Consider the following 26,209-nt stretch of genomic DNA (forward strand, 5'->3'; position numbering starts at 1 on the left):
TGCATCAAACTTGTCATCGGACTACAGACCACAGGAACGTGAGTTCTGTGGGAAATGAATGAAATATTAACACTGAACTCGTTAATGTAGAAAATGGTCCTACACAGTCCAACGTAAATAATAACACGCTTATAACAAACGCTCGTTCTTGTGAGATGTGATGATCGGTCGAGAAGTATTTGCCTCGTTACATACAAATCACCTTCACTAAGCCTTCCACACAAAGCGCACTTTCTTTGGTTGCAGAAAGGAAGATCATTGTTGGTATCAGATCGCGATCCTATTCATTAGGGTGCATAATAGCAAATATCGGTCATCGGTGGTCACCTTGCAGTGGCACAACGAGAAAAATTATAAATCAGTGGAACTCAAATTTTTATTGGCCATTAAAATTAATTGCAACATTGACGGGTACCAAAAATTGAACCGAAAAACCTTCATACTCAGCGAATTCTTCTACAGTGAAGTGTAGTTGTAGCTGCAGAATGCAAGAAAACCGATAATAGCGGCGATATGAAATAAACTCATCTTTAGCATCACATTTCATAAATTACAGTTCCTGTGAGGAAACTCTGTCAACTAAAAAAGAGATGCGAGTGCACAAGACAAATGATTTCAACATCCAGTGAAGCTTGATCCTCTTCACAATGGTTACATTATTGCAGATTTCGTTTCCACAAAGCTACGGAAAATGTACAGCCTCTACATAAGACGGCGTGATACTGAAATTTCATTTCCGTATTGCGTTGTTAACCAACACAATTTATAAACTTGCACGGCTATAGATCCGTTAAACTGTTGTTCGAGCAGCAGCCTCGTGTAATCAAGGACAAAAGCGCCGAGATACAAGTAGAGAGGTGCTGACATACCACACTCCTCCTGATCCATATCCATTCTTCGCCAGGAGAGCTGCACCAGGTGTGGACTGAACAGTAACCAGGATGTCTCCGAACACTAGTAAAAGTCTATCAGCAGTCTACCGAGCCACTTCTGAACGCCTGCTTGCGTACCGTACGTGCTACGTCTGACACTCCTCATCCACTGAAGAAACCTTCCAAACTGGCGTTGCTAATTGCCAGTGCGTATATAACCCCACAGAAATGATGTGTCAAAAGCTTTGTTTCTGAGTCAGCCAAATGACACAGTGGTAGTGAATCATCTAAGCATTCCCATGATGGGCCTAGAAAATAAGTTCATAGTCCCGCTGACGCATGTTAATGCCGTAAATTCCCGGGGTAGAAGTCCAGATCGCTGCTAGCCTGTTCGTAGTCAGTCACTGGGTATTACGTGTGACTAAGGAATTAATTTCTAAACATTTCTTATTTACTGAAATTTTCGATTCTTTTCCAGATTGGCTCTCTCAATCTCGAGTGTTCGAGTGCTATAATTTTTTCTGTAAAACCTACTAACAGAGCGCCGGTAGGAAATAGTTGTTTTCATTGGCCATGCTGTAAGCTAAGTCAGAGAACATGATTTTTCTGTTTAGTAAACTATTGTATGTGTACTGGTAAGAAAATTCAAAACACCTAAAAATCAGATAAAAATGTTTTAATATCCTTCAGTAACCATAGTTTAATTTAATATTAAAGCATTTTAAAACAAACAGACGACGAATTCCTCCGAAAATAATTCTAGCCGATTGTTAGCGTTGAAAAAATATTAAAACGAAGCTTTCTGTTTTGGACATAACTGACTTCATGACACACAAGCGAATGCCATAAGCCGTCAACTGGTACAAGAGAATTTTCAAAAGCGTAGCAAGTGGTTAATGCTGCTGTGTGAGTAATGTATTCACAAAGGAGTAAATCTGGAATTATTATGATAATGATCAAATCATGTTGCAAGAAAGTAAGCAAGTGACTAACGATTAGTGTGTACCTGCCGCAGTCTAAAATTCCTGTATGTTAGAATAGATTGCAAGCTGTGTTCTTAGCTGTAAGAAGAGTGTTCAAATGAGCGACAATCGGCTCTCAAGAAACAATAGGCGGAATTGGTGCTGCGTATCTAGCCACAGTAGGCTTCACAGTTTTTGACCACTCAATCTCTGTAGAATTCATCATGTTCCATGTAACTTTTTATTTTTCCCGAAGCGCAGCCGAGACTGAATGCCAGCAATTTTCTGCAAGTGAGGAGAAATACTGGAGGGCCATTAATGTCTATCACTCTCAGAATAGACTTCGAACTAGTAATTTGATGAGTGGTTTGAAGGAAGAAAGTATTTCATTACTTTGGAGCAGTGAACTAAAATGTACAGCCCAACTACATTACCAGTACATTTTATAAGTAGACAAATACATAAACGGAAATTTATTTCGCTGCCGGCCGGAGTGGCCGTGCGGTTCTAGGCGCTACAGTCTGGAGTCGAGCGACCGCTACGGTAGCAGGTTCGAATCCTGCCTCGGGCATGGATGTGTGTGATGTCGTTAGGTTAGTTAGGTTTAATTAGTTCTAAGTCCTAGGCGACTGATGACCTCAGAAGTTAAGTCGCATAGTGCTCAGAGCCATTTATTTCGCTATTCTTTCAAAAGCTACCAAGATGAGAAACGCAATTAATTCTACATCTTATCGGATATCAGCAAGGGTCGACTTTATCCTGAATAGATGTTTAACCTAAATATTTTAACGAAGGTTACCAACTTAGGAAGGAAGGGAGCCCTCCTATAGCACGTATCTCGATCGGTGAGAAAAGACGTTGTCAAGCAAGTTTGGGAGTTTAAGAAAATGATTCAAATGGCTCTGAGCATTATGGGACTTAACTTCTGAGGTCATCAGTAGCCTAGAACTTAGAACTACTTAAACCTAACTAACCTAAGGACATCACACACATCCATGACCGTAGTGCCTACAACCGCTTGGTCTCCCCCCCCCCCCCACCCCCCCACCCCTGGCGGCAAAAAAATGTTCAAATGTGTGTGAAATCTTATGGGACTTAACTGATAAGGTCATCAGTCCCTAAGCTTACACACTACTTAACCTAAATTATCCTAAGGACAAACACACATACACACGCCCGAGGGAGGACTCGAACCTCCGCCGGGACCAGCCACACAGTCCATGACCCAAAGGGGTTATTGAAATTTTTAGGCTGAAAGAGCAGTAGAACTAAATACTCTGCATACAAGTGACTTTAAAAATAAAATCAAGGCTTGGAGAACACGAAATTAAGCTTGTAAACCGGCTATCATGTACAGACGAAAGAAGCGCTCTTAACAAAGGAACTGAGGACATGTTGCCAGATACACGTAAACACGTAACTGTAAAAATTCTAGCAAAAATGAATCAGTATATAATGTTCCCCTCCCTGTTCCTTAGAACAGTACAAGGATCTAATTTGTGATTAATATAAGTATAATATATATTTATTTCTCTCCTAGCGTGTATCTCAGCACACAGTGTCCGCTAGTTTTCACTATTTGGTAGATTGTATTTTAACTTACATGGTGACCGGATGCCTTTCCTTTCAATTCAGTACTCGGTTACTCTAAGGGAGGGAAGTCGCGTGCACAATTTCCCTGTGAGTCATGTAAACTTTGTTACATGTGTTATCGTATTTTCTGAGGTAGAGATAGGGGGCCAGGCCAGCATTTGCCTATAAACGAGGGTGAAAAACGTCGATCATTTGTATAATTTTGGAACACGTAGTTGTTACAGTATAATGACTTTTCTGGAGATTATAAATCTACTCTGTAGGAAAGACACGAGTTCCCAGGTAGATGCCATGTTTCTTGACTTCCGCAAGGCGTTTAATACAGTTCCCCAGAGTCGTTTAATGAACAAAGTAAGAGCATATGGACTATCAGACCAATTGTGTGATTGGATTGAGGAGTTCCTAGATATCAGAACGCAGCATGTCATTCTCTATGGAGAGAAGTCTTCCGAAGTAAGAGTGATTTCAGGTGCGCCGCAGCGGAGTGTCGTAGGACTGTTGCTATTCACAATATACATAAATGACCTTATGGATAACATCGGAAGTTCGCTGAGGCTTTTTGCGGATGATGCTGTAGTATATCGAGAGGTTCTAATAATGAAAAATTGTACTGAAATGCAGGAGGATCTGCAACTAATTGACGCATGGTGCAGGGAATGGCAATTGAATCTCAATGTAGACAAATGTAATGTGCTGCGAATACATAGAAAGAAAGATTCTTTATCATTTAGCTACAATATTGCAGGTCAGCAACTGGAAGCAATTAATTCCATAAATTATCTGGGAGTAGGCATTAGGAGTGATTTAAAATGGAATAACCATATAAAATTAATCGTCGGTAAAGCAGATGCCAGACTGAGATTCATTGGAAGAATCCTAAGGAAATGCAATCAGAAAACAAAGGAAGTAGGTTACAGTACGCTTGTTCGCCCACTGCTTGAATACTGTTTAGCAGTGAGGGATCCGTACCAGATAGGGTTCATAGAAGAGATAGATAAACTCCAATGGAAGACTCTGCAAGAGAGTCGCTCAGTAGCTCGGTACGGGCTTTTGTTGAAGTTTCGAGAACTTACCTTCACCGAAGAGTCAAGCAGTATATTGCTCTCTCCTACGTATATCTCGCGAAGAGACCATGAGGATAAAATCAGAGAGATTAGAGCCCACACAGAAGCATACCGACTATCTTTCTTTCCACGAACAATACGAGACTGGAATAGGAGGGAGAACCGATAAAGGTACTCATTGTATCTTCCGCCACACACCGTCAGGTGGCTTGCGGAGTATGGATGTAGATGTAGATGTAGAAAAACTACCTAAAAACCGCACTCAATGCGGGCGACGTACCAGACCAATGTTCACTAATCCATTTCGCGGTTTCTATTCAGGTCTGACTCTCCACGCGTCGCAAGCTAACTCCCTGCGCAGTAATATATATCAGCAGGTCATTCGTCTTAGCGCTCTGATACCTGACAATACCAACGCAATCGGCAACTATCAATTAAAACAGCTTATTTTCTTTCCTCTTTCTTCCTACAAAGTGAAGTGACGCAGTGACAAAGCTGAGGTCGACATATATGCTGATTTACCAAAGTCTTTATTAGCTAGTTCGGCCATATGGTAGGTGCGAAATGCAATAATGTCTCTGTCAAAAAAACTTTCAAGTCCTGGAACATTTGGTACTCCAGTACCTCCACGTACAATGGCTACAGTAAACCATCCGTTACCATGACCAAATGAATCATTAATATCTAAACTAAAATTAAGACGACATCCACAGAAAACAGAAGGTCCGTCCAGCAAGGCTTGAGCAGCAACAGACTTAACTGGAATACGATTCTTCTTATCTCCAGCTGTTGTAGCAAATTCGATGTTCTCGATGGTTTTGAAGACTGCCTGTTTGGAACCAAAAACAATTTATTTGTGGAAGTATACAGTACAGTCACCAACAAACTTCACATATTCACATACACCTTTACCTTTTACCCAAATGAATACAGATTCATTAACAGATATTTTCCTCCTATTGCGAGTATACAATGGCAAAGCTGAGGTCGACATATATGTTGATTTACCAAAGTTCCAAACAGACAGTCTACAAAACCATCGAGAACATCGAATTTGCTACAACAGCTGGAGATAAGAAGAATCGTATTCCAGTTAAGTCTGTTGCTGCTCAAGCCTTGCTGGACGGACCTTCTGTTTTCTGTGGATGTCGTCTTAATTTTAGTTTAGATATTAATGATTCATTTGGTCATGGTAACGGATGGTTTACCGTAGCCATTGTACGTGGAGGTACTGGAGTACCAAATGTTCCAGGACTTGAAAGTTTTGTTGACAGAGACATTATTGCATTTGCATACAGGATTCATATTAGGGAGGAATGTGGTTCACACCCCTGTCTGGCCACCCAGATTTAGGACTTCTGTGATTGCTCTAGATCGTTCCAGACAACTGCCGGGGTGCTTCCTTTGAATAGGGAGCTACTGGTTGCCTTCCCCCTCCCTTCGTAATCTACGTTTGTGCTGGGACTCCAGTGAGCGCGCTGTCGACGGGACGTTACACTCCAATCGTCCTCCTTACTTTCTTCTTCTTGTTGGGAGCAAGTTCTCTGGAGAAACATGTTACGTCCTTGGTAAAAGGTTCACGCATTGTGCTAGAATTCCTGTGGCTCTAAACGAGGAAACCAGGAAGCAGAAAGTTATGTCCGAGGGCGGACTGTGGGTGCGCAGTAGCGGCGAGTGCGGGCGTCGCCCCAGTAATACCGGTAATCGGCGCAGCCAGCCTCCCCTTCCCTCCATCTCAAAGCGTACAGCACAACGCTATCACCATTACACCTCCCACTCTCAAAACTTGCCCACACTGGCTTCCGCCATCTGCTGGACAAGTCCACTGCCTGCTGCGGAGGTGGGAGTTTGCGAGCTGAGTGCTCGAAGAATTTCTGTCGCTGGTGTGGAGAAGGAAGGCGGATCTTTCACGTTCGGGGCATTAGCACTAAAATACCAACCCGCCGTTCTGGTTCATCGTGTTTTAATTGTTTGTGTATTCGTTATATTGTCTTCTTTCGGTATTTTATTTGCAAGTTAACGTCCTATTGATAACAAACTCGTTATAAACTAGACATAAATCGCAATACGTTATACCGGAAGGCATTTCACAGCTTGCCTTTCAGAACTTGTTGGTATATCGTTATTCAGAATGTTTTCTTCGACTTTACCTCGGCTTTATTAAACGTCGAAATTACGCTATTTGTCAGCTACGACGGTCTCACAAAAAAGAAGAGAGACTGCTAAATTTACTACGGGATTCTTTGTCGTTGTCTTCTGTAGAGACATGTCTCATCGAAGTCGTTCAACTCAGTGGCATTGTATGACTTCTTACAGTCCGTCGGATAATGTCGTATTCGAGACTGGACACAAAAGAAATGCGGCTAATGGTGCTAATTTCTGTAGTTACCCAATACGTTCAATTACAGGTTATCCATTTGAGTCCACTAGCAGCTAATTCTTTATAGCGCTCAAAACTTTTCCGCATATCATTTTCTGTAAGGCTGCGCAGGATCTCCATCGAATTTGACCTCCGTCGGAGCGTGAGATCACATCTACAGTAAACTGCTCACTCACTGCCACTGAGTTGAGCGACTTTGATGAAAATTGTTACAGCATAAGGACACAGTTCAAGTTCTAAAAACCGTCACGTACTCACACACAGCACCAGTCTGACAAAAAGCAACGTGCGATGGTGTCCCTAATAAGACGTCAGCACAACCGTAGTAGGTACGGTCTCAGTTGTCACACTCGTCAAGTCTCAAGTGTAATAATTTAAAAATTCAAACGCTACATATGAACGTCATAGAGTTGAGCCTTACCTATGGTAGTTTTGATGAACTCATTTGCTCACACTGCTGAATGCATCGTATCACGCTGTACTCATAACATGAGTTGTTGTGTAGTTTAGCTTGACAGTGCCCGATGGGGCAAAAGTAACTAATCACTAATAATGAAATAATTAAAAAAACAGCGTTCACTCGAAAAATGGCTTCTATTAAAAACTAAGAGCAAGCTGGCTGTATTTCTCTGACATCTTTCACCACGTTATTTCTGTGAGGTCCTGAGACACCCTGCATTAGATGAGACACCAGGTATTCCTTCGGAACGGGAATACCGAGCGGCGTGTGATTAGCACACTGGACTCGCATTCGGGAGGGCGACGGTTCAAATTTGAGTTCAGCTATGCTGACATAGGTTTTACGTCATTTCTCTAAATCGTTTCAGGCATGTGCTGGGACGGTTCCTCTGAAAGGCCACAGTCGATTTCCTTCCCCATCCTCAAAACAGAGTGAGCTTGTGCTCCGTCTTTAATAAACTCGAACACGACAGGAAGTTAGGCCCTAATCTCTTTTTTTCCTGAACGGGCACAGAGCAACAACAAACATAACATAACTACACTCGAACAGCGAATTTTCGTTAACCCCTGAGTGCCTCCTCGTCGTCGACTGGACGTAACACCCTAATCTATCTATCTATCTTTCTTCCTTCCTTCAATCCATCCATCATTCACTGAGAGCCAATATACAAGCCAGGAATTTCTGTGAGTTGCACATAACGACACTCTGAAGAACACCGCGGTCCAGGAATGTGTAGAAGTCTTCCTATTTATTTTCAATCAGTGACTCCAAATACGACGGGTGTCTCTCTTGTGGAACGTCAAGCGCCTTTACTCTGGTGTTTTGGCAGATTTTTGCAATTTCGTTTTTGCAACGCGTAACATGGGTCATCCAAGCGAATCCTGCTCCTCACGTCTTTATACGACGCCCAGCGTCGAGGGAAAGTGTCGGTTTGTTTCCCATGACAAACAAAATGTCTTTTGAATCGGAATTTTACGTACCCATTCGATAGAGCGAACCTAGATAAATCTAGTGCGTTATTCATTTTACCGCCATGTATTAACAGGTACAGTAAAGTACGAGGAATAACCGGTATTCCAGCAGCGACTGGGCTTCTCGCTTCTGCATAGTGGTAGCAGCCAGCACGGTGGTGTCCCTGCTGAAGTACTGGATATTCCTTCTGTTTTACTGGCCCTATTAGCATACATCGCTAAAACGAATATCGCATTAGGTTAATTTGCGACCGCTCTGTCGATTGGGCATGTAAAACTGCACTTTAAAAATTATTTTGTTTTTAACAGAAAACAACCTGGCGGTTTAAAAAAAATGGTTCAATTGGCTCTGAGCACTATGGGACTTAACAACATCTGTGGTCATCAGTCCCCTAGAACTTAGAACTACTTAAACCTAACTAACCTAAGGACATCACACACATCCATGAGCGAGGCAGGATTCGAACCTGCAACCGTAGCGGACACGCGGTTCCAGACTGAAGCGGCTAGAACCGCACGGCCACACCGGCCGGCCTGACGCTTTCCATCGACGCTGAGTGTGGCATGAAAGACGTGGTGAGCAGCATTTGTTTGTTTGGGCTTACTCCAGCTACACATTGCAAAAACAAAATTGCAAATATGTGCCAAAACACCGGAGACAATGCGCCTGACGCATCAGGAGAGACACCCGGTATATCCGTAGATTACTGATTTTGGTAAGAATGGACACACTTCAGATCCGTTGTACTGTGAAAGAAAACAAATACACTAGAAATGGACACAATAACGTATTCCTCCGCCGCGAACATTTACAATTATCTCTACTGAGCTGCTTGATAATGTACTGACAATGTGGTCGCGTTTCCTCCATTAACAGTATACAACATTCTGCATTGAACTTAGTTTTATTCCTGAAGTAAACAACCTGCTTAGATGAAGGAAAGGCATTCCTGGGGTGTGTATGCAGGGAAAAAGTATGTAGTCTGTGAAGTGAAATTTATTTTACACGGATGCCTCACTGATGATAGAAAGAAAAAATATATTCATTGAACTCACATGACTTTGGTCCCCGATACGTCTGGAACTTGTGCCTTGCCAGTATTCATATTGCTTCCTTAGCACTATCCTAGCCGGCCTCTGTGACCGAGCCGTTCTAGGCGCTTCAATCCGGAACCAAGCCGCTGATACGTTCGCAGGTTCGAATCCTGCCTCGAGCAGGGATGTGTGTAATGTCCTTAGGTTAGTTAGGTTTCAGTGGTTCTAAGTCTAGAGGACTAATGACCTCATATGTTAAGTCCCATAGAGCTTAGAGCCATTGAACCATTTTGAGCACTATCCTAATGTCCGCGCTTTCCCTTCCTACCACGCGGACGTTCAGCAACTTATTTGGTAACGGTGTGTTTTATTTTTCTCTCGTCGTAGACCTAAAGTCTTTTGCCTGGGCTGAGACGCAGTCTTCTGGATTCTTCATTATATAAGACTTGAATTTTGTTAGCATTTTCTCACCATACATTGGAACTTCGACAAAAGTAAAACGAGGATAATGGACTGTAGTCTACAACAACTTCTACATGACTACTCTGCAATTCACATTTAAATGTCTGTCGGAGGGCTAATATAATCACTTTCACTATATTTCTCAACTCTTCCACCCTCTGACAGCACGTGGGTAATACAAACACTTAAATCCTTCCGTGCGAGCTCTAATTTTTCTTATTTTATTACAATAAACATTTCTCCCTATGTACATGGATATCAACAGCATGTTTTCGCATGGGAAAGAGACCATTGGAGACTAAAATTTCGTAAAGAGTTCTCACCGAAACGGAAAACGCCTTTGTTTTTATGATTGCCACCCGAACTCGAGTACCATATCCTTGACGCTCTCTCCTCTATTTCACGATAACAAAAAACCAGCTATCCTTCTTTGAAAATGTTCGAAGTGCTCCGTCAATCCTATCTGATACGGATTCGATACAATGCAGTAGTATTCCAGAATAGGACGAATAAGCATAGTGTAGGTAGCTCTTTAGTACATCTGTGGCATCTTCTACATGTTCTGCCAATAAAACGTAACCTTTGGTTTGTCTTCCCCACAATATTACGTATCTAATCATTCCAATTTAGATTATTCGTAATTGTAATTCCTCGGTATTAGTTAACTGACTACCTTTAGATTTGTGTGCTTTATCGTGTAACCCTAATTTAACAGATTCCTTTTAGTACTCATGTAGATGATGTAACACTTCTCATTATTTAGGGGCGAGTTATATTAGACAATGTGGAGTGAGTTAAACTAAGAAATGAGGCAGTAAAAGTAGTAGATAAGTTTTATTATTTGGCCAGAAAAATAAGTGCTAATGCCCAAAGTGGGTAGGGCACAAAATGCAGACCGACGATAATAAGAAAAGCGTTTCTGGAAAAGATAACTTTTAAGTATCGAATAGTAATATAGATCTTAGGAAATATTTCCTCTCGGTACTTCTATCGCCGTTTACGCAAGTGAAACATGGACAATAAACAGTTCTGACAAGAACAAAAGAGAAGCTTTCGAAACTGATGCTACAGGAGAATGCTGAAGATCGGATAGGGAGATTGGGTGACTAATGAGAAGGCACTGAATCGCTGGGGAGAAAAAATATTTCAACTTGACTAAAAAAGGAGCGGTTGATAGGACATACAGACATCAAGGAATCGTTAATTTGGTAATAGGGAATGAGTGGAGGGTGAAATCGTGAAGGGAGAGCAAGGCTTTATTGCAACACTATAGTACGCAGATTCAAATAGTTTGTAATGGAAGTTTGTTATGGAGTGTACACTGCAGTATTTATGCATAGATGAAGACCGACAGAGAAAGTAAAGCAACACTCTCAGATATATAAAATTGTTATCCTAGCTCCGAACCACGGTATGATAACGATTTAGATCCAGGCTTGAACAGTTTGTATAATTTTTAGCGAAATAGTTAATCTTAATTCCGTGTCATTCGGACCTAGCGCGATAGTACAAGTGGTTAGCACACTGGAGTCGCAGTCGTGAGGACGAAAACCCCGTCTGGCAATCCTGATTTACGTTTTCCGTGATTTCCCTAAATCGCTTAAAGCAAATGCCTGGATAGTTCCTTCGAAACGGCACGGCCGCTTTTCTTTTCCATCCTTCCTTAATCCAAGCTTGTGCTCCGTCTCTAATGACCTCGTTATCGACGGCACGTTAAACACTAATCTTGGCCTCCTCCTCCATATCGTTCGGTCTTTCAAACACGTGGGGTGCTCGGTAATTATCTCAAAAATGATGCTGCCCGCATGCAGAGATTAGGTTCTATATTTAATTTGAGAAAACCTCAAATTTCAACGAGACGAAGAAATCTGAGTCCGATAACAGAATATTTGTGAATGGGAATTGTGACTACAACAACGAACTAAATACAGTCCTGTCAGACCTTCTGTCTAGGGAATTAATGGCCAACCTTAATCAAGGTAAATGTCCCTGACATTATTGCGGATGTTTATTGATGTAACTAAATATTTCCTTCGTTAATATTATAATATGTAATATTATTGTACTCAAAACCTGTTTTATACATAACATGATGAGCGAACATTTGAAAGAAAAATACAACTGTTCTATAAAAGCACAAGAAACCACTACAGCTAAGTCAAATGGTGAAATGGACTTCCGTCGTATGTAAATGGAACGTCTTGTCGCTCCACAGCTTAGTTGTGTGCTAATACGAGGCAGCACCGCTTGATACTAGAAGCTGCACTATTTAGTTACTAGATGCTGGAGCTCTTGTTTACCTTCTCGCAAGTCTCTTAATTAAATGCACGCGAATACCTCACTGCTTACAAAAGCAGAGTGTTTCCTTATACGAAATTAATACGTCAAAATTAAGCTAAGTGTTAGTTGTACGTTGATCTACACTATGGACTGTTACACTTAATAGAGCGGATACTGGCAGACTTCCGAAAATGAAGTATAAAAATCATAGAAACCGAATCTCCACCTTTTTTGCGACCAATGTGCTACGAATTGTGTTATCTGAGCACGTCTCACGGACCGAATCTGAGTTTCAGCTTGTCAAGGTATGCTGTTGTGAATTAATTGTTTTACTCTATGCAGAATATTTCAGAACCTGTAAATTTTGTTGTAGGACGTCACAGTTCGGTTCAGTTACTTATTTTCGCTAACGAAAGCTCGCCTCGCTGATGTTTTGCCTTATTTCGACAATATCTCTTCTCGCCCTGAATCTTATGTCATTGCTTAGTGATCTCAGTCCTCTGAACACACGGCAGCCAACAAATAAGGAGCTCACTTTCGGTATAATATGATGATGAGGTCCCATACTCCGAGGAGGGTAGGGCACGATGCGGCAGACCCGCACCGCTGTACTAGGCAAGGTCCTACTGCAGGTGGTTTGCCATTGCCTTCCTCCGACCGTAATGGGGATGAATGATGATGATGATGATGAAGACGACACAACATCCAGTCATCCCGAGGCAGGAAAAATCCTTGACCCCGTCATGAATCGAACCCAGGACCCCGTGCGCAGGAACGCTACCGCAAGACCACGAGCTGCGGACTGCGGTAGAAGAGGGTCACGGAAAAAGTTTCGTCGCTGTTTCAGTTTCTCTGATATCGAATCCACGTCATCTTTTATAGTCTCTACATTTTATAATGTAGAAGATGGCCTGCTGCCGTAATACAGTTTGTGTCGAAGTTATAGTAACAACGAATATTTGGAAGTGAGAAGTAGCTGCGGATGCGAGCTGTGCAGGCTACACTGCAATGCAATTCAATGGCCTGATTGCAGACCCAGTAGGCTCCTTTCCATACAACCTTTACCTAGTATATTATTTTGTCATATAAAGGCAAACCTACATTTCTAGCATTTGTAGACTTAGAGAAAGCTTTTGACAATGTTGACTGGAATACTCTCGTTCAAATTCTAAAGGTGGTAGGGGTAAAATACAGCGAGCGAAAGGCTATTTACAATTTGTACAGAAATCAGAGGGGCATGAAAGGGAAGCAGCGGTTGGGAAGGGAGTGAGACAGGGTTGTAGCTTGCCCCCGATGTTATTCAATCTGTATATTGAGCAACCAGCAAAGGAAACAAAAGAAAAATTCGGAGTGGGTATTAAAACCCATGGAGAAGAAATAAAAATTTTGAGGCTCGCCGATGAAATTGTAATTCTGTCAGAGACAGCAAAGGACTTGGAAGAGCAGTTGAACGGAATGGGCAGTGTATTGAAAGGAGGGTATAAGATGAACATCAACAAAAGCAAAACGAGGATAATGGAATGTAGTCAAATTAAATCGGGTGATGCTGAGGGAATTAGATTAGGAAATGAGACACTTAAAGTATTAAATGAGTTTTGCTATTTGGGGAGCAAAATAACTGATGATGGTCGAAGTAGAGAGGATATAAAATGTAGACTGGCAATGGCAAGGAAAGCGTTTCTGAAGAAGAGAAATTTGTTAACTGAGTATAGATTTAAGTGTCAGGAAGTCGTTTCTGAATGTATTTGTATGGAGTGTAGCCATGCATTGAAGTGAAACATGGACGATAAATGGTTTGGACAAGAAGAGAACAGAAGCTTTCGAAATGTGGTGCTACAGAAGAATGCTGAAGATTATATGGGTAGATCACATAACTAATGAGGAGGTATTGAATAGAATTGGGGAGAAGAAGAGTTTGTGGCACAACTTGACAAGAAGAAGGGACCGGTTGGTATGACATGTTCTGATGCATCAAGGGATCACAAATTTAGCATTGGAGGACAGCGTGGAGGGTAAAAATCGTAGAGGGAGACCAAGAGATGAATACACTAAGCAGATTCAGAAGGATGTAGGTTGCAGTAAGTACTGGGAGATGAAGAAGCTTGCTCAGAATTGAGTAGCATGGAGAGCTGCATCAAACCAGTCTACGCAGGTTGGAATCCTGCCTCGGGCATGGATGTGTGTGATGTTCTTAGGTTAGCTAGCTTTAAGTAGTTCTAAGTTCTAGGGGACTGATGACCTTAGAAGTTAAGTCCCATAGTGCTCAGGGCCATTTGAACCAAACCAGTCTCAGGACTGAAGACAGCAACAACAACAACAACAGAATTACTTTATGCCAATAAACAGGGTGGTTAGAAACAGTCTGGAAAGCTGGTAAGGGTATTTCAGGGTAGGTTATAATGAGCAATAATTTTAAAGAAAGAATTCCACACGTTTCGGTGTTTCTGAGTTAATTAGCATTGAAGTTTAGTCAATCAGGCCATAATGCGCGCATATTCAAGCGGCCCGCTGTCAGTTGTCCTCATAGCGTAGATAACAGCGCACGAGACTGGACAGCCTTTGTCTCGGGTTCTATCCTTTCTAACGTCACATAACCAATTTATGGTTTTTCGGTTTTAGGGGGTCAAACGAAGAATACGTTTCGTGACGCCGTCTCCGCGGGCTGCTTGAATTTTCGGGCGCAACGGTCTGATTGGCTAACTTCAGTGCTAATTAACACAGAAATTATCAATTATTTCTCAGAACAGCCTACCCAGGAACACCCATACTAGCTTTTGACTCTTACTGTCCACCCTGTATAATTTCCAGTAGATACAAATAATCAAGCACACGATATAAAGATAGTGTAGAACAAACCGATCGAAAAAACGAATAGAACAATAATTAGGTCATCTCTAGAAGTATAAGTCAAAATACAATGCCACAGAGGATCACAGCATCTGGAATATGACTCATTCTGTTCTCTGCTTGATAGTCTGGACTGTCAATACGCACCGAGAAGTGATTTAAGGTGGAACGAAATCATAAAATTAGTAACAAAGGAAAATGCCAGACTGATATTTGCAACCAGTCTTTTTTTAGTTTTTTCATACGATTTATTCTACCATAAATGTGTTTTCGAACCACTGCAGGCTCATCGTCAGATGGAGGCGTTACAAGAACATTATGCTGTGGACCAAATGTAGCTAGATGCTGTGCTGATGCTGCTGGTGGAAATGACAGAAATTTAGTAGTCTGTGACGAAACGTTTATGAAACCCAACTGGTTGCATATTTATTAGCAGATAAATCGCCAATTTAAATCACAGTCGCAGTTCGTCATCCACAGTGGATATACTGATATTCGTTAGTAGAATACTAAAGAAACATCAACTATCCACGAAGAGGTTGGCTTACAAAACTCTCATTGTACCGCTTCTTGAGTATTGCTCTTCAGCCTGGTGCCATTATCAAGTAATATCAATAGGAAAGAGCGCAGAGATTGAAAAAAGATTACATTTTTCGTTACAGGATCGTTCAAAAAGAATGTAAGATGATAAAAGGGAAACGTTGTGACTCACAGATAAGTATTGTCTTAAAATTGGTGGCAGCACGTACGGAGATGAGCCGTTCAACATTTAAAATTTAACTTATTTGCACAAATATCTCACGAAGTGACCATTGTGGTACACTTTGTGGTGGGGAAAGGGAGATGCAGAAACAACTTCTTGCTCTTTGAAAGTATCCACGTACCATAATGACTGATAACCACGAATGCCAGAGGAGAGTATTAACTCTAACGAACAGTACATAAACTGGACTCGACATTGTGGACGATTTTATTTTCATAACCCATATAAAAGATCGGGGTTAAATGTCAATGAGGGAGTGTAAAAATGTTGGCTTTTCCTTGCGGTTCGTGCTGAATACAATGGATGGATGCTATCAGATGTGGAAATGCGTGGTACTATCACCCACGCGAAAAATATGATCAAATTCAGGGTGTTTCCAAAATGAATTTTCATTCTGCAATGGCGTGCTCTCTCATTTGCAACTTCCCGGCACATTAAAACTGTGTGCCTGACCGGGACTCGAAGCTGGGACATTTGCTTTTCATAGGCAAGTGCTCTACCGACTGAGCTAACCAAGCACGATTTATGAACTACCCTCACAGCTTTACTTTTGCCAATACCTCATCTCCTGCCTTCCAAACTTCACAGAAACTCTCCTGCGAAACTTGCGGGACTAATACTCCTGGAAGAAAGGATATTACGGAGACATGGCTTAGCCGCAGTCTGGGGCATTGTTTCCACAATGATTTCTCACTCGGCAGTGGGGTGCGTGCTGATTTAAAGGTATGCAGAACTATTGCGAAGTTTGGAAAGTAGGAGATGAGGCACTGGCAGAAGTAAAGCTGTGAGGCTAGTTCGTCAATCGTGCTTGAATAGCTCAGGCGGTGGATCACTTGTCAGCGAAACGCAAGAGTCCCAGCTTTCAGTCACTATCCAGCACACAGAGTTATTTCGCCAGGACGTTTTGCTTCAGAATGATCGTAAAATCCTATTTGTGTGGAGAGAACTTCCGTGGCACAATGTTAGATCGCTGTTGGCAGCAGAAAAATCTCTGCACGATGAATAACACTTGTCAATCGTAGGGGATCATGCAAACTCTGACATTCTTCCCTGACAATTATGGTATCTATCTACAGAACAGTGCCACATTCACCACTATAGAGTGGAGAACCAATGGTCTCAGCAACACTATACTGAATTCATGGTACCGCTCATGTCTCCCATTCGTTTCCACTGGAACTCTTTAAGAAATCTTACACGGGAAAGTTTCTGACCTGAGTATCTAGTTTCCAGTTCGAAAGATCGCACTACTTGCTCTCAGTTAGTATGAGCCAGTGCTTCCCAATACCTTCGGTTGACCTCTTGAGACCATGAAGATTAGTCCCCGACTGTTAGAAATGTACTCCTAATATTGTGATGTAACTGCATAAATAAAGATGATGAAAGTCCTTCGCGAATAACTCAAGGTTGAGTTTCGCTATGGGAAACAGGAAGATCAAGTCGAGAGGGCAAATGTGAAAAAGATACAGTCATCACGCATGAGAAGGAGCGTAATAATAGGTTATCTCTGTTGACCGGTTTCCCCTGCTTCCAACGAATTCTAATGTCTCTAAAACAAACTTGTATTATGACTCAGCCGGCCGTAGTGACCGAGTGGTTCTAGGCGCTACAGTCCGGAACCGCGCGACCACTACGGTCGCAGGTTCGAATCCTGCCTCGGGCATAGTTATGTGTGATGTCCATAGGTTAGTTAGGTTTAAGTAGTTCTAAGTTCTAGGGGACTAATGACCTCAGCAGTTAAGTTCTATAGTGCTCAGAGCCATTTGAGCCATTTTTTATTGTCATTGTAAGACGAAGTATTTTATGCACTTCTTCAGGATATTTTAGACCAAACATGAATAACACCCTGGTGTATCTCAGTGTATTTCTCACGCATTTGTGAAGAACTACCAGAAAACTATTCTGAAGTTCACCTTAATTTAAATAAATCATTTCTTTCAGAGTTGTGACTGTAATATAGACTTGTGTACTGGAAAAAATATAAATATAAAGTAAGGACTGCAATGTATGCGATGTTTCCGATAGATTCCATTAATAAAGAACTGTGTCCGAATTCTGAATGGACCGTCCTAATTACGTTATTGTGCCTTCTGTGTCACTTAGAGCGTGCGCCATATTGTTTGTTTAATTAAGTCCGAGTCCGGAACCTTCGTCATCTCTTCTTAGCTAAGACGGAGTAAGCACCGATGATTGTAGAAATGACAGGAAGGGAGGAAATGAATGTAGTGTCAGCGCATAGCCTTTCTAGAGAATACACTGAAGGGTGTGCCGCAACGGATTTTCTTAGAGCGCCTTGCCGCCAGGCATGTTATCTCTCAAGCGGTTATCACAGCACCGTCAGACGCTGACGTCAAAAGGGCGCTAACCACAGCAGCTTAAATCATCAGGCAGCTGCAGGTGCTTCCTGCCGTCTTTCCGGTTTCTTATCAAATTGGTTGCCTTATCTGCTTCGCTGTAGACACAACTGATGAAACTCAACGTCAGCTCGCGGTGCAGTTCTCTGTCAAGATAGTAGGTCTATTTTTACGTAATGTCTCAAACTCTGAGAGTAACTTCATACACTCGACTCCGGATTAGGCTAGCTTCAGTCTTTTTTTTATTTGTCCCAAAAGTAGTAAATCTTACTCCTTTTTCGTAATGTTTTCGGTGTGGTTAGTGAGTGAAGAGGTACAACTTATGCAGAACAGTTTGTGTAGCGTTGTATAGGGCATTCCACGAGTTGTACTCGTCACTGCAATATATTAGCTTTTTTTTAGATGGGTTTGAAGAATAAATTGTAAATATGCAAAACATAAATTAATTACTACTGTTTGTAAGAGCCGGCCGGAGTGACCGAGCGGTTCTAGGCGCTTCAGTCTGGAACCGTGCGACCACTGCGGTCGAAGGTTCGAATTCTGCCTCGGGCATGGATGTGTGTGATGTCCATAGGTTAGTTAGGTTTAAGTAGTTCTAAGTTCTAGGGGACTGATGACCTCAGATGTTAAGTCCCATAGTGCTCAGAGCCATTTGAACCATTTTGTTTGTAAGAATTTGATTTTACGCCCAACATCACCCACGTCAAACCATAACAACAGCGATCATTTTATAGACTGCGAACATCTGCTCATGAACATATTCGAAATGAAATTAATAGCTACATTGCCGAAAGTTACAGTGTCTAACGAACTCTGAATTCTGTATGAGATCTATCAGGAAGTTATACCGCAAGGAATGAGTACAACATTGCATTCCAACAAGCTGTTTTGTTGGGGATACGTTGCTCTAAAGATACCGCCATCTTAGTAAGAACGAGGTCGCTTTATTACACTAATATCAGAATTAATTAAATCTGGTTCATATGGCCTCAGTGTCATGTTACAATTTTTTCGACGGCTCTGTTGCCCAGACGCAGGGAAGGAGTCTTCTGGCCGTTAACTTTTTCAGCACATGTACAGTGTCAACTCCGACTCTACCGATAAAATTTTGGACGTTGTTCAGGGAGACTTTTTGAGTATCATGGTGGTCTCTGGTGGCTCGTTACAGAGTGATAAAATAGTTGTAATACACACATCAAAAAAGTTTTGCATCACCCCGGTTCCCAGAACCCCTGAAGATAAACGTTGACTATGGATATTGTTATCACAGACACAGTCCCTTTGACTGTTCAGAGATGTCACTAAACCCGTCCAAAGATGTAAACAACCATGCATGAGCAGCGCCTACGGATTATGACTCGGAGGAACCCTGACAGGAACGGCACCATGTTGAATAATGCTTTTCGTGCAACCAAGGACGTCGTGTTACGACTCAAACTGTTGCGCAATAGGCTGCATTATGCGCAACTTCACTTCCGAGGTCCATCTTTGCCACCACGACACCATGCAGCGCGGTATAGATAGGCCCAACACATGCCGAATGGACCGCTCAGGATTAGCAACACGTTCTCTTCACCGATGAATGTCGCATGTGCCTTCAATCAGACAATCGTCGGACACCTGTTTGGAGGCAGCCCGGTCAGGCTGAACGCCTTAGACACACTGTCCAGGAAGTGTAGCAAGGTGGAGGTTCCCTGCTGTTTTGGGGTGGCATTATGTGGAGCCGACGTACGCCCCTGGTGGTCATATAAGGCGCCGTATGGTACGTAAATGCCATCCTCCTACCGATAGTGCAACCATGTCGGCAGAATATTGGCGAGCATCAGTCTTCATGGAGGAAAATTCGCGCCCCCATCGTGCACATCTTGTGAATGACTTCCTTCAGGATAACGACATTGCTCGACTAGAGTGGCGAGCATGTTCTCCACACATGAACTCTGTCGAACATGCCTTGGATGGACTGAAAAGGGCTGTTTATGGACGACCTGACCCACCAACCACTCTGAGGGACCTACGCCGAATCGTCGTTGAGGAATGGGACAATCAGGGCCATCAGTGCCTTGGTAAACTTGTGTATAGTATGCCATGACGAATACAGGCATGCATCAATACACGAGGACGTGCTACTGGGTATTAGATGCACCGTTGTGTACAGCAATCTGGACCACCACCTCTGAAGGTCTCGCTGTATGGTGGTACAACATTCAATGTGTGGTTTTCGTGAGCAATAAAAAGGGCGAAAATGATGTTTATGTTGAGCTCTATTTCAATTTTCTGTACAGATTCCGGAACTATCAGAACCGGGGTGATTCAAATGGTTCAAATGGCTCTGAGCACTATGGGACTTAATTTCTGAGGTCACCATTCCCCTAGAACTTAGAACTACTTAAACCTAACTAACCTAAGGACATTACACACATCCATACCTGAGGCAGGATTCGAACCTGCAACCGTAGCGGTCGCGCGGTTCCAGACTGTAGCTCGAGTGGTTTGCTTATATCTCAGTGAATATTACAGCATTGAGTATTGGCGACAATACGGATATCAAAACAAGAAGTCTTAAATAAAGCATTTCTGAACGTGGCTCCCAACGATGTTACTATGAAACTGGATACAAGTTTATATTAAGCGAAAAGATACGTTTTCGTAATAAGGGCTTGAGCCAAATAAATTATACAGCATCAGTTTTAGGTTTTACATAGTTAAAACAAAGATAGCCAGGCGACTGCCTAAAATGTGAGCTTTTTATTCCAAAACACACTCTCACACTATCAGAAGGGATGTATGTGTGTGAGCAAAATTCCTGGTCGTATTTTTCGTGACACCTCCACTGAGTGCTGTCCGACAGGTACCACAAGTGTGTCCTGGTTTCGTACAAGTGATAACAAGGGGGGACATACCTGTTTTTATTTGTACATTAAGAACCGATGTGCCTTGTTGTGTTTCTTCAGAGGAAATTGCCTGGCCTCATATTGGACGTCGGCGCTAATGCAATCCTTTCACTGAGCGAGTCCCGCTGAAGTCTGCACTTACAACGTTACGCATTGGCCCTTCAACGAAGCGACCTCCTGTCACCAGGAGATACCACAATCTATAACATACTCATAAATACTACGTAACAGGAGCACGCAAATGATTGAAATCTGCATCTCGTAAAAGTAACGCATTCATACTGTCTCTGACCAGGCATATGATCAGTTAGTTAACAAATTTTTCTCTGAGATTTCCGCTAGAACTTTCTTTTAGATCTGCACATCTCGTACTTCAGCTAAATCTACAATATATTTCTTCGGAACAGCTCTTGCATCCCAGACATTCAAAGATAACTCTGCTTGCCATATTATTTTAAATAGTACCTGAATGTTACCTCCACAGATTCTTGTGCTTTCTTTCTTCGTTTCGGCCAGCTCGGGTCCACGTCAGTTGAACTGTCAATTCTGACCTTCGACTGCTGTCCATTGTTCTCGCATTCGTTTACAGTGTGTTTCTTTTCCCTATTGGGCCCACGACCTCCATATCTTCAGCTTCGGATTTTCCTGGATTAGATTGCGTATTCGTAGCTTTTTTCTTTAAATGATTCGCGCCCCCGGATATCTGTAGGAGAAATTTCCAGTTCCCGTTAGTATTTTTCAACTTCTGTGGACCATGTTCCTTTGGTTTTCTTACCTTGGTTATTATCCTTTAGGATATCCTTCCTGGGCTCATTTGTCTCATATGGCCATAAAGGTCAATTTATCTTTTCTGAATCGTGTCACCTGCCTTCTCAGCAAGGCTTATATAATTAGTGGTTGTGACTCCCATGACTCACATGACTCGCTGTTTTCTTTAATGGAACCCAGTATTTTCCTCAAAATTTTCCTTGCTTTGACTTCAAGCATTTACATTAGAGCTTTCTCTTTCACTCTAAGACTGTCTGCCGTATGTAGAGCCTCCGGTCTAATAACAGTGCAGTAGTGTTCCATTTTGGTGATTAACGATATCGATCTCTTATTGTAGATGACTTTTATTACTTGGTATGCCACTTTCATTTTGTTCATGCGTGATACGGTCTCTTCCTTCTCTCGTAGGCTAGTTTTTTCTGATATCGAATCCACGTCATCTTTTATAGTCTCTACATTTTATAATGTAGAAGATGGCCTGCTGCCGTAATACAGTTTGTGTCGAAGTTATAGTAACAACGAATATTTGGAAGTGAGAAGTAGCTGCGGATGCGAGCTGTGCAGGCTACACTGCAATGCAATTCAATGGCCAGATTGCAGACCCAGTACGCTCCTTTCCATACAACCTTTACCTAGTATATTATTTTGTCATATAAAGGCAAACCTACATTTCTAGCATTTGTAGACTTAGAGAAAGCTTTTGACAATGTTGACTGGAATACTCTCGTTCAAATTCTAAAGGTGGTAGGGGTAAAATACAGCGAGCGAAAGGCTATTTACAATTTGTACAGAAATCAGAGGCCAGTTATAAAGAGTCAAGGGGCATGAAAGGGAAGCAGCGGTTGGGAAGGGAGTGAGACAGGGTTGTAGCCTGCCCCCGATGTTATTCAATCTGTATATTGAGCAACCAGCAAAGGAAACAAAAGAAAAATTCGGAGTAGGTATTAAAATCCATGGAGAAGAAATAAAAATTTTGAGGTTCGCCGATGACATTGTAATTCTGTCAGAGACAGCAAAGGACGTGGAAGAGCAGTTGAAAGGAATGGGCAGTGTCTTGAAAGGAGGGTATAAGATGAACATCAACAAAAGCAAAACGAGGATAATGGAATGTAGTCAAATTAAATCGGGTGATGCTGAGGGAATTAGATAAGGAAATGAGACACTTAAAGTAGTAAAGGAGTTTTGCTATTTGGGAAGCAAAACAACTGATGATGGTCGAAGTAGAGAGGATATAAAATGTAGACTGGCAATGGCAAGGAAAGCGTTTCTGAAGAAGAGAAATTTGTTAACATCGAGTATAGATTTAAGTGTCAGGAAGTCGTTTCTGAATGTATTTGTATGGAGTGTAGCCATGCATTGAAGTGAAACATGGACGATAAATGGTTTGGACAAGAAGAGAACAGAAGCTTTCGAAATGTGGTGCTACAGAAGAATGCTGAAGATTAGATGGGTAGATCACATAACTAATGAGGAGGTATCGAATAGAATTGGGGAGAAGAGGAGTTTGTGGCACAACTTGACTAGAAGAAGGGATCGGTTGGTAGGACATGTTCTGAGGCATCAAGGGATCACCAATTTAGTACTGGAGGGCAGCGTGCAGGGTAAAAATCGTAGAGGGAGATCAAGAGATGAATACAATAAGCAGATTCAGAAGGATGTAGGCTGCAGGAGGTACTGGGAGATGAAGAGGCTTGCACAGGATAGAGTAGCATCGAGAGCTGCATCAAACCAGTCTCAGGACTGAAGACCACAATAACAACATCGCTTCAACCGCACGTGAGCTATATGCCGGATATCCATCATGTTGGAAGTACATCGCCATTCTGTCATACAGTGAAACATCTTGTAGTAACATCGCTAGAACTTCACGTAGGAAATCAGCATACAATGCACCATTTAGATTGCCATCGATAAAATGGGGGCCAGTTATCCTTCCTCCCATAATGCTCCACCATACATTAACCGGCCAAGATCGCTGATATTCCACTTGTCGCAGCCATCGTGGATTTCCGTTGCCCGGTAGTGCATATTATGCCGGTTTACGTTGCCGCTGTTGGTGAATGAGGCTTCGTCGCTAAACAGAGCGCGTGAAAAAAATGTGTCATCATGCCGTAATTTCTCTTGTGCCCAGTGGCAGAACTGTACATGACGTTCAAAGTCGTCACCATGCAGTTCCTGGTGCATAGAAATATGGTACGCGTGCAATCCATGTTGCTGTAGCATTCTCACCACCGACGTTTTTGAGATTCCCGATTCTCGCGCAATTTGTCTGCTACTGATGTGCGGATTAGTCGCGACAGCAGCTAAAACACTTACTTGGACATCATCATTTGTTGCAGGTCGTGGTTGACGTTTCACATGTATCTGAACACTTCTTGTTTCCTTAAATAACGTAACTATCCGGCGAACGGTCGGGACACTTGGATGATGTCGTCCAGGATACCGAGCAGCATGATCACAATAGCCATACATCAACACGATATCGACTTTTTCCGCAATTGGTAAACGGTCGATTTTAGCACGAGTAATTTATCACGAAGCAAATACCGTCCGCACTGGCGAAATGTTACATGGTACCACGTACTTATACTTTTGTGTCTATTACAGCACCATCTATCATAAAGCGAAAAAAGTGGTGCAAACTAAAACATTCATATTTCTTTACGTACTACACGAATATGTAATAAAAAATGGGGGTTCCTATTTTAAAAAAAACGCAGCGGGCCAACCATAGCGCCATCTGGTTTCCTCCTTCAAGCTAACGAGTTTCGTTCTTTGTAGTTTATTGTTTGATGCTTATTTCGTGAGAAATTTGGCCCGGTCACTATCAGTGGACCACCCTGTATAACGCAAGAAATAAAAAGTGAAAGTTTTTATAAGGTATAACAATGAGTCACAAGTACGAGCATTATCAGTGCAGTACCTACATCAAAATTCCTGTACTAAGCCGTTAAAATAAAGTAAAAGACATCGGCTAGTCACATAGTGGTATTATGACATGTCGTCTCCATAATGACCGACTAATTGTCCTTTTAAGTTTACAGATATGAAGTATAAGAATACGGTAAGTTATTTCATAGCATGAGAATTACGTTAGAATCAGAATGTCAATAATGGCAGAAACCGTTGGCATATTATTTGTTTGTTTACCGGATGGCATATTAAATTTGAGATACCGAAACCGATTGTTAAAAATAAATATACGATGCTGCTGAGTAATTTTCATTGAAAAAGTAACTCTCTCTGTAGTTTTTGTTCATTATATTAATAATAAAGTACCGGCGTATATAGTAAATCCATAACACCTTCACCGAGCGAGGTGGCGCAGTGGTTAGCACACTGGACTCGCATTCGGGAGGACGACGGTTCAATCCCACGTCCGGCCATCCTTATTTGGTTTTCCGTGATTTCCCTAAATCGCTTCAGGAAAATGCCGGGATGGTTCTTTAGAACGGGCACGGCCTATTTCCTTCCCCATCCTTCCCTAATCCGAGCTTGTGCTCCGTCTCTAATGACCTCGTTGTCGACGGGACATTAAACAGTAATCTCCTCCTCCATAACACCATCAAGAAAATACTTCCTTTACAAACATGTGATGTCCGATCTTATTACATTGTCAACCTACTTATTGTCCACAAACGCCCACAATTTCATTTTCATTCGCATCTACATCAAAGTATTCTTCTACGAGGCCTTTGTCAAGCGACAAATTGTCGTCCTGTACTTGCTTTCACCGCGAGAGAAGTACTACAATTTCTGTCCGCCTTGCCTGGCTTTGCCGGCAGCAGAGGGTGATCCATGTAAAGAGAGATGCTCATGTAAACTTCGACTGAAATTAAGTTTGTGACGCTAAAGTTACGAAAGCCACGCGCCATTAGTCAGAGCCTTACGGCGCAGGAAGCTAACAAGCTGGAAGCCAATCCGCTCTTACGAAACGGTGCTTTCGGCAGTCTGAGAATTTAGATGATGAAAAATTTGACCAGAGCAGCTGGAAGAGGAATAAGTAGCGATCATATATTGTTTGATACACACGGCAACAACTAATTAGCCTTACGTAATTTGCCTTACAAAACTATATCAACAGTTTTCGAGTTTGATAAATGAAAAATGTTATTAAGAAAACTTCATGGCCTTTGTGAAAATATACGCACGTGCACCATTTGGATTCCAAACCACCTATGAATTCCAAACCACTTATACGAATTCCATAAAGGAAAATCACATTAGATACACTCGTGCCGGCCGCCGTGGCAGAGCGGTTTTAGGCGCTTCTGTCGGGAACCGCGTGACTGCTACGGTCGCAGGTTCGAATCCTGCCTCGGCCATGGATGTGTTTGATGTCCTTAGGTTAGTTAGGTTTAAGTAGTTATAAGTTCTAGGGGACTGATGACCTCAGATGTTAAGTCCCTTAGTGCTCATAGCCATTGGAACCATTTGATACACTCGTATGTACAAACGTAAGTAAGTAGACAACAAAGGCGATTGAAAATAGCTTTCAATGCTCGAC

General features: G+C 42.1%; 1 protein-coding gene across 3 annotated transcripts in view; it reads right to left on the reverse strand.

The window, feature by feature from the left end:
- Nucleotides 1–26,209, reverse strand: part of LOC126298679 (b(0,+)-type amino acid transporter 1) — a 634,347-nt gene that overhangs the window by 496,193 nt on the left and 111,945 nt on the right. Inside the window, exon 1 of one of the 3 annotated variants that reach the window (XM_049990115.1) lies at nucleotides 870–1,116. The exons of the other annotated variants lie outside the window; for them this stretch is intronic. Within the exon in view, the coding sequence (XP_049846072.1) occupies nucleotides 870–894 (25 nt within the window). The 5' untranslated portion in view covers nucleotides 895–1,116. Of the gene's footprint in view, nucleotides 1–869; nucleotides 1,117–26,209 lie in introns of those variants that run through there. 3 annotated transcript variants of the gene reach the window in all.

The sequence above is a fragment of the Schistocerca gregaria genome, chromosome X, assembly GCF_023897955.1.
Source record: "Schistocerca gregaria isolate iqSchGreg1 chromosome X, iqSchGreg1.2, whole genome shotgun sequence".
NCBI lineage: Eukaryota > Metazoa > Arthropoda > Insecta > Orthoptera > Acrididae > Schistocerca > Schistocerca gregaria.